Here is a 15,178-nt window from a genome sequence, read left to right as displayed (position 1 = left end):
ACCCTCTTCCCCCCTCCTCGCCTAGGCTTTAGCGCTCACCCACCGCCAGCCCCTCACTAAATGCATGTTGGCCTTAGTGTGCTTATCCAAGAAGTGGGCACAAAGGCTATCCCTTCCCTGCTGGGTGGAGGGAGTGCCCCACCTAGAATGTACACCTGCCTCCTATCTCCCCACCATCCCGTCGCCCTCGGCCCCCCCAGCTAGAATTCTGGGAGTCTCCTCAATGCCTCCTGCCTCCTTTGGAACCAGTTTCCAACTCCTGGCGACTTCACCTCCTCATTATCCCTGGAATTCTGTCCTCTCCCCTCTCTTCTGGACCCCTGCCCCAGCCTCCTCACCTGCACGCTTCCTCCCCAGCTCCTGCGAGCCTTTCCATACTCCAAGCACCCATTCTGCTGTTGTTCCTCCCACTTGAAGCCCTTTAAGGGCTCTCCGTCACCCTGGACCTACAAGTGGAAGCTCACTACACAGGGCACTCCTGTGACACTGGCCCCACCTGTCCCTCTCTCCGACTGCTCTCACTATGCCCTCTGACCCAGCACCCTGCTCTTGGCTTGCTCCATCTCTGAGACATCGCACCTCCTCCAAGAAGCCTGCCCTGATTGTTCACCTGCTTCTGGGTCAGGGCTGGATGCCTCCCGGGGCTCCAGTAGCCCCCTCGCCGCTGCCTCCCTGGGCTCCCCCCCCATTTCCCCGAGTCCCACAGCCACCCAGCGCTCCTGGTTCTGGGTAGTCTGTGGCCAAGGGCTTCTGCTGGGCTTGACTCTGCTTTCTCTCTGCAGCCTCTGAGGGACACATTATGGTTCTGAAGGGTCTGTGCTTGGCAAGGAAGGGGGCTGGTGCTTTCACCATGGCCTGGGGCCCCCCGGCTCGACTTCTGCTGGCCTGGACGGCCCTGTTGTGCATGGTGGGAGTCCAGGGCCGCTGGGATAGGGCCCTGGAGTCTGCAGGTCCCGGACGTGTGCGCAGACGTGGCAGCCCAGGCGTCTTGCAGGGGTGTGTGAGAGCGGGCAGGCGGACAGGCCCTGGGGGGTGGGCTGGGCTGGGCTGGGCCGCAGGGTGGGGGGAGCAAGGCCCAGGGAACGTCCCGCAGGGCAGGGGCTCACCAGCTGTGCCCTGCTCTCCCAAAGGCCCAATGTGTGCGGCTCCCGTTTCCATGCCTACTGCTGCCCCGGCTGGAGGACGTTGCCAGGCGGGAACCAGTGCGTCGTTCGTGAGTGCCACTGCCACATGGAGGGGCGGGGCTCAGGCAGGGGATGCTGGGGCAGCTCTCCGACCTGCTGGCAAGCCCAGCCCTGCCTCCAGGTGAACTTAGCCGGGGGCGTCAGGCTGAAGCACAGGATTGGCCCTCGCCTGTCCTCAGGCTCCCAGGCCACCCGCCATGTTTGCCCCCTTTGTCTTACTACCTCCCTGTCTCTCTCCCTGCCTGTCTCTCTCTCTGTCTCTGTCTCTCCCCCATCTCTGTCTCTGTCTCTTTGCCAGTCTGTACCCACCACCTTGGGGTTCTAGAATCTGACTCCACTCCCAGGAAAGCCCTCCAGCCCCACACCACAGTCACTGAGCCAGCATCTGGAATCTTCTGTCCTGGCCGCGCAGCACTTCTGACCCAAAGAGCCCATCTTCCCACGGCTCCAGCACAAAGCCAGGGCCTTGCCTGGGCACTGATGGGGTGGGGAGGGCGCAGGACTCAGGTCCTGGCCTTGACTGTCACCTGCTCTGCTCCTGCCAGCCGTCTGTAGGCATGCCTGCGGTGAAGGCTTCTGCTCCCGACCCAACCTGTGTGCCTGTGCTGATGGGAAGCTGGCCCCCAGTTGCAGGGTGAGCCGAGGTGAGTGTGGGGGGGGGGCAGGGAATAGCCCTCGGGACTGGAGGAGAAGGTTAGAGGCTTCCTGATGCCACTGGGGGCGCAGGCTGGTTTTGCCACAGGACTGAAAGGACCAGAGCTGGGCCAGGCAAGCCTAGTCCTGCCGCTGTTCATGTGCCTCGTGGGGCTTGTCGTCACTTCACTGTGTGTCCCTCCTCCCCGTCCTTAGGGTCAGCGTGCAGTGTGAGCTGCATGAATGGGGGCAGCTGCCGAGGGGAGTCCTGCCTCTGCCAGAGGGGCTACACGGGCACTGTGTGTGGGCAGCGTGAGTATCCCCCACGAACACCTGGCCTGGGATCCCAGAGGGCGGGTCTCTGGGTGCCACGTGCCCACCGCCCATGGGTCACTCTTCTGGAACCAGGGTTTGGAGGGACTGCCTCATCGTCACAGTCTTATCATTGGGTCTGGGCCCGATGGTGGGGATTCCTGGGTGAAATGGGCTTTTCTGGGCCCCAGCTCCCTCGGCTGCTAGGGGAGCTCAGGCCACCCTCCCCTCTTCCTCCACAGCTGTCTGTGACCGTGGTTGCCACAACGGGGGCCGCTGCATCGGACCAAACCACTGTGCCTGTGTGTATGGCTTCATGGGGCCTCAGTGTGAGAGAGGTACCAAGCTGGGCATGGGGTAGGGGCCTGGGTGGATGGAGGGGGGCTTCCTGGCAGCCCCTGAGATGTAGCCAGGCCCTGGGAAGCTCCAGTTGGCCTCCTTTCTGCTGTCTCTGATGCTGTGAGGGGCAGAGAAACTGTTGCTCCAGGGAAGGGCGTCAGGGAGGGCTTCCTGGAGGAAGTGATAAGTCAGAGTTCATGAGAGCAGCAAGCCCTCTTTTATTGCAACCCCTCAATGTCAAAATACTCCCATGGCTGAGGTGGGTGGGATCACCTGTTGGGAGCCTTTGGCCAAGCCTCAGATGACGGAAGCAACGATGTTTCACGGAAAGTTGATTCGGGGAAGGTGGAAACAGCTGGACACCCAGGCCCCAGGCTGCCCCATGTGTGGGCCCGAAGCTGAGTGGGTCGTTGAGATTCTTGCGGAAGATAAGGGAGGGCAACTCAGGGGCCACAGAACGCATGGAGCCCACGGGAGGCTGGAAGGAGAAACCCAACAAGAGCGGGCGTTGTGGGGCATGCCCAGGCTATGAGGCTGGTGGGGTTTTGGCTGTGAGAGCTGTCAGACTGCCCCGTGCGGCCCGGGAGCCCAGGCCAGCAGCGATGGGCAGGGCCTGGGACTGACCCCAGGGTTGGGAGGTGCTACGGGGGGGGAGGAGGCCCCCCTGTAGCTGCAGCTGTGGTGGAGAGGGTGTGGCTATGAGTCAGAAGCTGGGGCTGGGAGGATTACCTCAGCACTAAGGGGGTGCTTTTAGAAACTGGAATTTGGGCTGACCCGAAGGGGAACGGCTGAGGGGGAGGGAGGGTCAGTGGGGAGGGTGAAAGAGGGGAGACCTGAGTGGGTGGTAGATGGTGAGGGCCCCCAGAGAGGAAAGAGCGAGGGGGAGTCCAGAGTTCTGGGTGATTAGGTGAGATTCTGGAATTGCTTTGGCTTGAGGGAGTCGTACCCATTGGGGACTTTTGGGCAGCTCCTCCTCCACACGGGTCTAGGGGGCTGGCTTTGGCTTCTCCTTCTGGGAGGGGCTTTCCTTGGTCCATTGCCAGCCCCTTGATTGGAACCATCTGGAGGATGGAGCCAGGAAGCCACATCTGAGCCTGTGTGCAGAGGTGGGGGCACTGATGAGACCACCTTGGGCTGGGTTCAGGGTTCAGGGGCGTAGTGTTGTGGGTCCAGAGCCTTTGGGCAGATGCTGGGTCCCTCCCTGAGTCTGGGGGATTTGGTGAGACAGGCTCTCCTTCTGGGTGTCTGTGGTCTCTGCCCCGGCCTGCAGGGAGGGTGGGCCTGGGGGAGTGATCGGATTCTCCAGACGTGCCGGGGGTTCTGTGAGCTTGGAGGTCCTGGCCTCGTTTTTGGAGGTTGGTTGGAGAATGCTTTGGGGAGGAGGGGTTTTGAAGGGTGAATGGGAGTTTGTCCAATAGGGATGGGGAACAGCATGAGTAGAGCCTGCTGTGTTGGTGTTAGGGAGACTGGGAAGGAGGCTACGGGCTGCAGGGATGGAGAAGCAGAAGGCTCTGGGCTGGGGAGGCAGCTCGAGGCCAGCTGCCCAAATCCATCTGTCTTGCAGACTACCGGACGGGCCCCTGCTTTGGCCAAGTGGGTCCTGAGGGCTGCCAGCGCCAGCTCCCAGGCCTCGTGTGCACTAAGGCGCTCTGCTGCGCTACCGTGGGCGGGGCCTGGGGCATCCCCTGCGAGCTCTGCCCTGCACAGCCACACCCCTGCCGCCGAGGCTTCATCCCTAATGTCCGCACAGGGGCCTGCCAAGGTAAGGGAGTCCGCGAGTCAGGATGAAGGCCCTGGGAGCCAGAGCTGAGCGGGAGCCCTCGAGGCTTTGGTTCTTCCTTCCGACGGGCCTGTCATTCCCTTGCAGATGTGGACGAGTGCCAGACGGTCCCAGGCCTGTGCCAGGGAGGCAGCTGCGTCAACACTGTGGGCTCCTTCGAGTGCCGCTGCCCGACGGGACACCGGCTCAGTGAGAACAGCGCCAAGTGTGAAGGTGGGTGATGGGGAGGGAGACGAGTGGGGTCCTCCTCTGGGCTCCGGACCACTCGGGCTCCCCGGCAAGGAGGAGGAAGAGGAGGGCTGGGGCTGTGGCGGCCCCACTTCTGAGCGGGCATGTGGATGAGTGTCTCAGCGCGCCGGGCCTCTGCTCTGTGGGCGGCTGCACCAACGCCGTTGGGAGCTATGTGTGCACCTGTCCCCGTGGTTTGCCAGCAGCCTGGACGGCTCCCGCTGCCTGGGGGAGCTGGGGCCTGAAGGCGCTGGAGGGACAGAGGGCGGGTAGGAGACAGGCCCCTGGCTCATCTGTGTTTGCAACCCCCCCTCTGGCCTGGGGGCTCCTCTAGCCCTCCGGTCTCTGTGTCTTTCTTTTTTTTTTTTTTTAAAGATTTTTTATTTATTTATTCGACAGAGATAGAGACAGCCAGTGAGAGAGGGAACACAGTCAGGGGGAGTGGGAGAGGAAGAAGCAGGCTCACAGCAGAGGAGCCTGATGTGGGGCTCGATCCCATAACGCCGGGATCACGCCCTGAGCCGAAGGCAGACAAACGCTTAACCGCTGTGCCACCCAGGTGCCCCCGGTCTCTGTGTCTTTCAGTCGTCTCTGGAGCACGGTTTCCATCCCCTTTGGCATTCTGGCTCCCTATCCATCAGCCTTTGGACGTCAGACTCTCAGGACCCCAGTGTGCAAGCTCTTCTGGCCCTCCGCCTCTGTGCGCACTGTAGCTCTCTGGTCCTCGGTCTTGAGAGGCCCATAGCCCCGCGCTTCTGCCCTCGCCACGCCCCCTCCCCTCAGCCCCGCCCACCGCAGCTCCGCCCCTTGCCCCTGGGACTCTCGGCCCTTCTGGCTCACTGGGCCCCTGCCTCTATGCCCCGCCAGCCTCTATCTCTGTGTCCTTCTTCTGTCCATTGCTTTTTCTGGCCCCCTGTCTATATTCCTCTTTCCAAGGCCAGACACTTTTTCTTTTTTTTTAAGATTTATTTATTTGAGAGAGAGCCCTCACTAGCCTGGAGAGGGGCAGAGGGAAAGAAGCAGGCTCCCCGCTGAATGTGAGCTTGCGGGGGGGGGGGGGGGGGGGGGCGGGCGGTGCTCCATCTCACAACCCTGAGGCTATGACCTGAGCCGAACCCAAGAGTCTGACACTTAACCGAGTGAGCCACCCAGGCACCGCTCCCACACACTTTTTAAGAGTACCCCATCCTCCCCCACACCGTCTGTTTTGAGCTAGGGAAACGGAGACCCAGAGAGGGGAGGTTTGCTTGAGGCAACTTAGTAAGTTCAGAACAGACACATGCCCATACCCATGCCCTACTCAGACCCCCACCCCCAGCCAGGATGAGGTCCTCTGGGCCATGCTGCCCCCTGGATGCCCACCCTCCTGTAATCCCCCACACCCCACCCCAGGGGCAGGGGACCCTGGGCTCTCACTCCCTGTCCTGCTGTTTTGATGAACTCGTCCATAGACTTTAGCGATCGTCAGTGGCTAATGGGGCAAGCCAGGAATATGGGCCCTTGTGGGGGGGGGTGGGCAGAGTCCTGGTTTGGGGAGGAGGGAAGCGGCTTGGCAGTTCCCCAGCATCACCAGGGCCCCTCTGGCTGGGCCTCTACCAGGCAGGGCTGGGAATATTGTGTTTGGAATTCTGCCAGTGTGCTGTGGCCAACGCTCGACCTTCTATTTCTTCACCCCTGGGGGCCGTCATGGCCAGCAGGGAAGATACCTCTGGGCAAGTCCCCTGGAATAAGGGTCCTCTCCCAGCTACTAAACAGTGGAGCCTAGATTTGAACCAAGGTCAGGTTGCCCCTGAATATGGGCTTGGGCTTCAGTCCTGGGTTCCAACTGCTCCCGGAGCTACTCACAAACTCTGTGACCTCGGGCAAGTGTCCTAACCTCTCTGTGCCCCAACTTCCTCATCTGTAAGATGGGGATCGTGGCAATCCCTACCTCTTGGAGTCACGGAGAGGATTAAATACAATTTTGGAACGATCAGCGGGGGGCTGGATGTAGTGGGTACGCAACACACATTCACGAAGACAAGCAGACAGTGCGGCTGGGGCGCTGGGCAGGCCCTGGTCACAGCCGAGCTGTGTAAGCAAAGGCGGCATCATTTTTGCTAACATTCTTGCATTCTGTCTCTGATCCCCTGGGATTCGGGGATCTGAGTTCCTGCCCCCTCTCTCTCTGTAGTAGCTGTGTGACCTTGAATGAAGCTGTTGACCTCCCCTCATCTGGGCAGGCCTTGCCCCCTTCAAGGGCCTGGGACATTGCTGGGAGTGCGGAGCCCCAGCTCCCGCATGTTCACCTGGGGGTCCCCAAGGGCTGGGGCAGGGGAGGTAGACAGGTTTGCATGTTGGGGCGCCTGGGTGGCTCAGTTGGTTGAGCGTCCTACTCTTGATTTCGGTTTGGGTGGTGGTCTCAGGGTGGTGAGCTCAAACCCCGAGTGGGCTCTGTGCTGAGAGTGTAGACTCCTTGGGATTCTCTCTCTCCCTCTGCCCTTCCCCCTGCTTGTGTGGGCGCTGGTGCTCTCTCTCTCTCTCTCTCAAAAGAAAGAAATGTTTGCATGTTTTCTCAGCCCGGGGCAGGGTGGGGGCTGCTGTCAGGGGCCCGCCCAGCTGATGGAGGAGGTTTCACTGTGGGCCGCTGGCCAAGATTTGTGCGTTTTTAAGCTAAAAATACACTCTTTGAGCCTGAGAAATCTGATCACTGCATAAAGCTGTTAGACTCCAGAGCAGAGTGGGATGGGGAAGGGTGTCTGTGGTTCTGCTGTCTGGGGAGCCTCTGCCTCAGTTCCCCAGGGCTGGAGTCAATCCAGCAGTCTGCTCCTTGGGCCCGTCCTCAAATTCATAGCCTCTTAGGTTTTCCCAAATGCCCGGGGCCAGCAGATGGGGGCATATAGCCACAGATCCTGGTGTCCTCACTTGAGCGCCCAGCCTGACCTCCCACTAGGGCAGCCCCCCAAAGCAAGGGGTCTTCGTCAGTGTGGTTGAATGCCCAGAGTGACAGGGAGCTTACTACCAATGCCAGCTCTAGGTGTTGGAATTCATTTGCTTGGAACCAGCCCAAATCTATCTCCCTGGGATAACTTGGAAATCTCTGTAATAAGATTCTCATTCAGTGAGCATCGGCCACGTGCCAGACATGGTGTGCTTCACTTTTTTATTTTGGCAACATTCTTCCGGGGGAGGTGAATGCTCTGAGCACCCCCATACCAGGGATGGGGAGACCGAGGCACAGGGCGGCAAGAAATCCTGTGCTGCCGGCAGTGTTGGTGGAGCTGCGATTTGAACCCAAGTCTGGTAACTGATCCTTCCCACCCCCGTCGCAGACCACCGGGCTGGCACCTGCTTCTCTGCACTGATTATGGGCCGCTGTGCTGGAGACCTCGCTGGCCGTTATACTCAGAGGCAGTGCTGCTGTGACAGGGGCAGGTGCTGGGCAGCTGGCCCAGCCCCTGAGCCGTGTCCTCTGCGGGGCTCTGGTGAGTGGCCTGAGGTTGCACCCGCCCTCCTCCTTCCCCAGAGCTCCCTGCAGTGGAGGGGCCCTGGGGTGTGACAGAGAGCCTGGCATCAAACCCTGCCTCTTTGCAGACGAGTTCCAGCGACTGTGTGCGCAGGGGCTCCCGCTGCTGCCCTCCTACCCTGGCCCCTTCCCTGGTCTCCCTGGCTTTGGGTCCAATGGTGTGGGTCCTGGCCTTGGGCCAGCTCGGCACAGCACCCATGGCTCCAGTGGGCGTGGTGTTCCCAGCCTGGGCATCGGCAGTGCCCACATTGGTGAGGCCTGGGACTTGGGAGGAGGGATCCAAGACCTGGGGGAGGGGGTCCAGGCCTCAGAGGGAGGGCCAGGGCTTTGGCGGGTGGAGGTCCTGGCCTGGGCAGTAGAGATAAAAGTACTGACAGTGGTCAGGGGGTGGGGCTAGATTTGGGATCTGGGTCTCAAAGTCAGGGTTTGGGCCTTGAGTAGGGGTCTCAGCCAGTGTGAGGGCCTGCAGTTAGGACACCACTCCAGGCCGACGTGGGCAGGGTTCCAGCCTCCTAGTGGGAATCCCAGCCCAGAGGCAAGGCCTCGACTCAGGTGCACCTGTTGTCCCCTCCCTCAGGCACAGCTACCTTGAACCAGACCATTGACATCTGCCGACACTTCACCAACCTGTGTCTCAACGGCCGCTGCCTGCCCACCCCTTCCAGCTACCGCTGCGAGTGCAATGCGGGCTACACGCAGGACGTTCGAGGAGAGTGCATCGGTGAGTCCCGGCTGGGTGGGCGGGGCCGCGCCTGCCGAGCGGGCGGGGCTCAGGGTCCTCTGCCCACAGACGTGGACGAATGCGTCAGCAGCCCCTGCCACCACGGAGACTGCGTCAACACCCCCGGCTCTTACCACTGCCGGTGCCACGAGGGTTTCCAGGCGACGTCCGCCAGGCAGGCGTGCGTGGGTATGGCTGTCCCTCAGAGCGCGGTGACACGGGGGCTGCCTGGGCCCAGACCTGCGGCCTGAATCCCAGTCTGACCGACTACCGCCTTCCCTCCACCGCAGACGTGGACGAGTGCCTTGTCGGCAGCAGCCTCTGCCACCACGGCCGCTGCGTCAACACGGAGGGCAGCTTCCAGTGTGTCTGCAATGCGGGCTTCGAGCTCGGCCCTGGGGGCAAGAACTGTGTGGGTGAGCTGGGGACGGGCGGGCGGGTAGGGGTTCTGGGGGCCCCAGTGGGTCCCCGTGAGGGCCACCTTGCGGGTCTCCCCTGCCGCAGCACCCACCTCCCTCCCAGAGACGGAGCCTCTGCTCCCTCTCCTGAACCCAGCCAACCTGTCTGAGCTCCTTCTTGCACTTTGTTGGCCCGACTCACCCCTTCATTCCCTCCCTCGTGAGTTCATTCCATGAATCCCAATGCGGGCTGTCTGACCCCGGATCGCAGCCCGTCCTGGGACCTGTTGCACGGCAGCGAGAGTCTGGCTGAGTGTGGGGTCAGGACCTTGGGGAGTGCCCGGCTCAGGCTCCCCGTGGGGCTCCAGGTCTTGCACGAGGCAGCGGGTGTTGGCGCCTCGCCCCTGTTCCGGGCCAAGTGACGTGCCCATGCGTGGGTGGAGGGCCACATCTTTTTTCTTCAGTCCTCAGCTGATGGCCGTTTGCACTTTCCGCAGTTATGCAGAATACTGCGGTGGACTCAGTACAGACGTTCCGGTGCATCTTTCATTCATTCCTTTTTGCTTTTCTGGCGCAGGCCTTTTTGTGCAAAACTGATCCTTTGATACGCGTTTCTGCAGCTACACTTCCTTTCAATTAGACCATGTTCTTGTCCGCTGTTTTCCCCGTTTCTTTGTTTTAAATAGAGCTGAGACTCACACCAGATATATGTAATCATTCGGAAGTGAACATTTCGTGGCATTTAGTACGAGCCCAGTGTCATGCAACCACTAGCGAGTTTATTTAACTTTGAACAAAATGTTTATGGAGCACCTGCCTGTGTGGGAGGGGAGATGCCGCTTGAGCACACAGCCTTGTTGTGCCCTGGGGGAGCTCACATTCCAGCAGGCAGACTGATATCCAGGCAGACAGAATCACAGACGTGCCACATGCTGTCCAGGTGGGGTCCTGGTGGCCCAGCCCTCGCTCTGCGGCGCCTCAGAGAAGTGAGAGGGAGGGGCTGGTCTGCAGGCCTGGCTGGCCCAGCAAGGGGCCAGGGAGGAATCCAGCCTCTTGGGTGTCTCTAGATCACAATGAGTGTGCCACGACCACCACGTGTGCCAATGGAGTGTGCATCAACGAGGACGGCAGCTTCACGTGTCTCTGCAAATCTGGCTTCCTGCTGGCGCCCAGTGGCCGCTACTGCGTGGGTGAGTCTGGATAGGACGGGATGGGATGGAAGTGATGGTGATGGGCAGGGAGGGGAGAGGCTGGGAGAGGAGCTGGTGGGGGTTGCGGGGCACTGGGACCTGTTGCAGAGCCCCCGTGGCTCCCCTCCCGCCTCCCCCTGCAGACATCGATGAGTGCCGGACTCCGGGCATCTGCATTAACGGCCACTGCACCAACACCGAGGGCTCCTTCCGCTGCCACTGCCTGGGGGGGCTGGCCATGGGCGTGGATGGCCGCGTGTGCGTGGACACCCACGTGCGCAGCACCTGCTATGGAGCCCTGGAGCAGGGCTCCTGCGCCCGCCCCTTCCCCGGTGCCGTCACCAAATCCGAGTGCTGCTGTGCTAGCCCAGACCACGGATTTGGGGAGCCCTGCCAGCCGTGTCCTGCCAAGAACTCCGGTGAGCGTCCTGCTGCCTGACCCCACCTGCCTTTTACGCCCCTGTACACCTTCCAGCTCATCATCCTGGGGGTGGGAAGGGATGGGGGTCTTGGTGCCCGTGGGTTTGCGGGGGCATCTCTCCACTGGTGACTCTCCCCAAGAAGAGACGGCAGAAAATTGCTCTCTCCCCGGAGGGAGGCATCTTGGTCCCAGACTCTTGCACAACACCAAGGGGCCACATCCTTGGGAGTGGCTGAGGCTTGTCAGCGGTCACTGACCCCTCGTCTCCCTGTGCCCACAACCCCAGCCGAGTTCCAGGGTCTGTGCAGCAGTGGTCTGGGCATCACCGCCGACGGCAGAGGTGCGTGGCCGTGGGTGTCAGGAGCGGGCGGGGGGTGCTGTGTCAGTCCGCTGGGGGCTCCAGCAACAGGAACGTGTCCACCCGCAGCTCTGGAGGCTCAAAGTCTGAGGTCAAGGTGTAGGCAGGGTTGGTTCCTTCTGAAGCAAGGAGGAGCCCTTCCTTGCGGCTCTTCCAGTTTCTGGTGGTCACGGGCAACCTTTGGTGTTCCTTGGCTTGTAGAAGTATCCCCCCAATTTCTGCCTCCACCTTTACATGGGGCTCTCCCTGTGTGTGTGTGTGTGTGTGTGTGTGTGTGTGTGTGCGTGTCCAAATTTCCCCCTTTCATAAGTAGGCGATCATCACAGTGGAATGGACTGGGAGTCTACCCCCATGACCTCGTTTTAACAGGATTACCTCTGTAGAGACCCGATCTCCACAGGAGGCCAAGTGCTGAGGTCCTGGGGGTTAGGACTTTAACATATGGATCTGGGGAGGATACATTCTCCCACACCTCCTCTCCCTCCTGAGCTGTGTTTTTGGCCCCACTCACTCTGAAACCTCCGGGATCCTTCTGATCCCCCCACAACTGGACAGCCCCTACCCTGGGATCCCTGGCTGATCTCCTGTGGCCAGCAGGTCTCAGCCCAAAGTGCCTGATCTCTAGAGCTGAGGTGCAAGGAAAGGCAATTCCGCAGGTGTGTGTCTCCTCCTTTGTTGGCTGAAAACACACACACACACACACACACACACACACACACACACACACACACACACACACACACAGAAACAGCCTTTCTGCCTGAGTGGAAAACAAAGGACTAAGGAGACTTGAGTTCCCAGTGACTGCTGGGCCATCGGGGGCGGGCAGATGTCTGGACCACTACGCCCTCATCCAGTTAAAGGCCCAGGGTCTGGAGCCAGATGCCTGGGCTCAGATCCTGGCACTACTATTGACTGATTGAATAACCTGGGGCAAGTTACTTACCTGCTCTGCTTCGGTTTCCTTGTCCGCGAAGTGGGGGTAGTAACAGGACCCGTTGCAGGGGTGTTACGAGGGTCAGAAGGGTTAATATGCACAAAATAGTAAGCCCCCTGTAATGTTAGCAGTTGTGATTACTTTTATTTTTATTATGTTGCTGCTGTACAAATTTTCGTTCCATGGATTCCAAACAGAGGACAGTCCCGCCCCACCCCCACCCCAGGTACATTTGACAATGTCTGGATAAAGAAGTACTGGGAAGGGTCCTGTTGGCATTGGATGGGTAGAGGGCAAGGATGCTCAGCTTCCTACAGTGCCCAGGACGGGCCCACAGCAAAGAAGGGCCCCAAAGGGACACAGTGCCTCGAAACCGCGGGTTCTGAGCGAAATGGGGCGGAGTCTGGCGGGGGGTGGGGGCGCGCGACCTGGCTTCTGGAGACGCTGGTGAGCCGGGCGGCTGCTCCGCCCTCTTCCTGCCGCAGACATCAACGAGTGCGCCCTAGACCCCGACGTCTGCACGCATGGCCTGTGTGAGAACCTGCGGGGCAGCTACCGCTGCGTCTGCAGCCCGGGCTACGAGGCGCGCGCGGCCGGCCAGGAGTGCGTGGGTGAGCGCGCCGGCGAAACGCGGCAGGTGCGGGGGCAGCCCGCGCTGCGCACCCCTCACCCCGCTCTCCTGCCCCCGCCTTGTAGACGTGGACGAGTGTGCGCGCAACCACCTCCTATGCGACAACGGCTGGTGCCGCAACAGCCCGGGCAGCTACAGCTGCTCCTGCCGCCAGGGCTTCAGCTTCCGGCAGGACACGGAGACCTGCGAAGGTACAGGGTCCCAGCACACAGCCTGCGGCGCGTGCGCGCACAAACGGGCGTGCACGCAGACTCCCGTGTGGTGTGTACGTGCGCAGGCGCTCACGCGTTCCAATACTTGCGTGGCGCCCTGTGTACACACACGCGCTCTCAGACGCATGCATACTGGGTGTGCGCACGCATGCACCAGGCACACACACTGCGTGCGTATCACATGCACACACTGACATGCACACACACCCCCTTACGCACTGTGTGTGTTATGGACACACAGGCATACACACTCAGACCCTTGCACAGGCTGCGTGTGGTGTGCACACACAGACACATACTGAAAGATGCATGTATACTCATTCACACTCATTCACACACACTCACAGGCACATATCACACTTGGTCTCACTGTTATACACACGCATGGGTGTGTGTACTCATACATATACCCACATTCACACACCCACTTATTCTCACACTTTACCCACTTGTACTCACAGTCGCACACTTACGCATGCATTCAGACATTCACACGTGTGTGCGTACAACCAGATACTCAGCTACACATATTGGTACTGACTCAGAACACACATACACCCCCATATTCACACCCGTAGACATGCCCACACAGTCATGCACACTCAGGGGCACACTCTCAAAGAAACGTGTGTGCCCACATTCTCACGTTTTCATGCTTAGGCTCACAGTCACACACTTAGATGTGTGTTCACACACCCATGCCCTTGTGCGTGCACACACATGTATACACACGTGTTCAAGCATGCACACACTTTGCAGCAAGGTCCTTGTTCACCAGCACTCTCGCCCCGGTGCGCTCTCTGCATGACTCCACCTCTCCCCCGGGCCACAGCACCGTCGTCACACGCGCCTCACCCTAATCCTGAGCGACTTCTGTCCCTCTTGTGTCCCTCCCAGACCCCGTGCCCTTCAGCCCCTGCAGCAGCCTGCTCCCCACCACATGTAGGCCTTGTCCTCTCTGGGCTTTCCTCCTGCCTCTCACTCTCATCTTCTCCTGGGCCGTAACCCCCTTGATCACTGATCCTCACTGTGTCTGTCCCACCACATTGGTCACGTGTGCGTGCTCACAGGACCCTGCATGTCAGCACGTTTGCACAGGCATCCAACACAACTCAGTGCGAGCACGCGTGCGTGCGTATCTGCGCATTCCACTTCTGCGCACCCGGCCTGCATGCGCGTGGCTTGTCTGGTCAAGTACACGCATGGATGTGCGTGTACCTGTGTGCATCCTACGCCACTGAACCCCGGCGGCCACTGGGGAGGAGCGGGCCCTGGGCAGCTGGGGCTCCCCCTCCCCCAGCTCAGGACCCAGTGGGCGGCTGTCCTTGCAGACATCAACGAGTGCCTGTCCAACCCGTGTGTCAATGGTGCATGCCGGAACCTGGCTGGTTCCTATGCCTGCGATTGTGACCCTGGCAGCCGGCTGGGGCCCTCCGGCACCGTGTGCCTAGGTGAGAGGGCCCTGAGTCCCATAGAGTAGCAGGGACCCTGCTGCCCAGCCCTGCATCCCACCCTGGGGAGGGCTGGGTCTCTGTGGGTTGGCGTGCAGGTGTGGGCTGGCGGGTGAACTGGGTCACCCCCTCCCCTGCAGACAGCACCAAGGGCACCTGCTGGCTCAAGGTCCAGGAGGGCCGCTGTGAAGCGAACCTGCACGGAGCCTCCCTGCGGTCCGAGTGCTGTGCCACCCTCGGCGCTGCCTGGGGGAGCCCCTGCGAACGCTGCGAGCCCGGTAATGCCCTGGGAGCCCCCACCGCGTGAGCTCTTGGGCACCCCCCAGCCGTAGCCACTGTGGTTGCCTGGGTACCCATGGAGGGAACGAGGCTCTGGATGGAGAGAGTGACGCCTGTGCCCACTCTGGTTCTCCCAACTACAGACCCTGCCTGTGCCCATGGCTTTGCCCGCATGACGGGGCTCACCTGTGAAGGTAACTCCCTGCCCCTCTGTAGTTCACTCCTACCCCTGAGCTGCACATGGACAGGTGCAGGTCATGGGGGATGCCTGGGGTCCTGAAGTCTTTTGAGGTCGAGACAGAGATTCCCCCTCCTTGGTATCCGGGTCTTCCCCTGAGACTCCCCAGCCCCCAAGGCTGACACTGTTCCTTCCCACCTCTGCAAGGGCAGCCTGGGTGTCCTGAACCCCCAGGGGAGCAGCTCCAGCCCTTGCTGTCCTCCTTTTCTGTCCCCGCCCAGATGTGAACGAGTGCGAGGTCTTCCCCGGGGTCTGTCCCAATGGGCAGTGCCTCAACACTGCCGGCTCCTTCCGCTGCGAGTGCCCCGAGGGCTTGACGCTGGACGCCACGGGCCGGCTGTGCGTGGGTGAGTCCGTGCAG

General features: G+C 60.9%; 1 protein-coding gene across 1 annotated transcript in view; it reads left to right on the top strand.

Annotated features, from left to right (window-relative positions):
* Positions 1-834: 834 nt before the first annotated feature.
* The window catches only part of FBN3 (fibrillin 3), a 53,918-nt gene continuing 39,574 nt past the window's right edge, over positions 835-15,178 (top strand). Inside the window, exons 1-21 of the mRNA XM_045774393.2 lie at positions 835-996; positions 1,131-1,213; positions 1,730-1,828; positions 2,034-2,129; positions 2,372-2,467; positions 4,033-4,230; positions 4,336-4,461; positions 7,788-7,940; positions 8,050-8,232; positions 8,559-8,702; positions 8,772-8,891; positions 8,993-9,118; positions 10,168-10,290; positions 10,434-10,709; positions 10,998-11,051; positions 12,492-12,617; positions 12,703-12,828; positions 14,181-14,300; positions 14,441-14,578; positions 14,723-14,773; positions 15,039-15,164. Of these exons, the coding sequence (XP_045630349.2) occupies positions 851-996; positions 1,131-1,213; positions 1,730-1,828; positions 2,034-2,129; positions 2,372-2,467; positions 4,033-4,230; positions 4,336-4,461; positions 7,788-7,940; positions 8,050-8,232; positions 8,559-8,702; positions 8,772-8,891; positions 8,993-9,118; positions 10,168-10,290; positions 10,434-10,709; positions 10,998-11,051; positions 12,492-12,617; positions 12,703-12,828; positions 14,181-14,300; positions 14,441-14,578; positions 14,723-14,773; positions 15,039-15,164 (2,710 nt within the window). The 5' untranslated portion in view covers positions 835-850. The remainder of the gene's footprint in view (positions 997-1,130; positions 1,214-1,729; positions 1,829-2,033; positions 2,130-2,371; positions 2,468-4,032; positions 4,231-4,335; positions 4,462-7,787; positions 7,941-8,049; positions 8,233-8,558; positions 8,703-8,771; positions 8,892-8,992; positions 9,119-10,167; positions 10,291-10,433; positions 10,710-10,997; positions 11,052-12,491; positions 12,618-12,702; positions 12,829-14,180; positions 14,301-14,440; positions 14,579-14,722; positions 14,774-15,038; positions 15,165-15,178) is intronic.

The sequence above is a fragment of the Ursus americanus genome, chromosome 14 (genome assembly GCF_024610735.1).
Source record: "Ursus americanus isolate L20-20 chromosome 14, mUrsAme1.1.p, whole genome shotgun sequence".
Lineage (NCBI taxonomy): Eukaryota > Metazoa > Chordata > Mammalia > Carnivora > Ursidae > Ursus > Ursus americanus.
The sequence above is the reverse complement of the archived record's forward strand: the minus strand, read 5'-3'. Positions and strand labels throughout refer to the sequence as shown.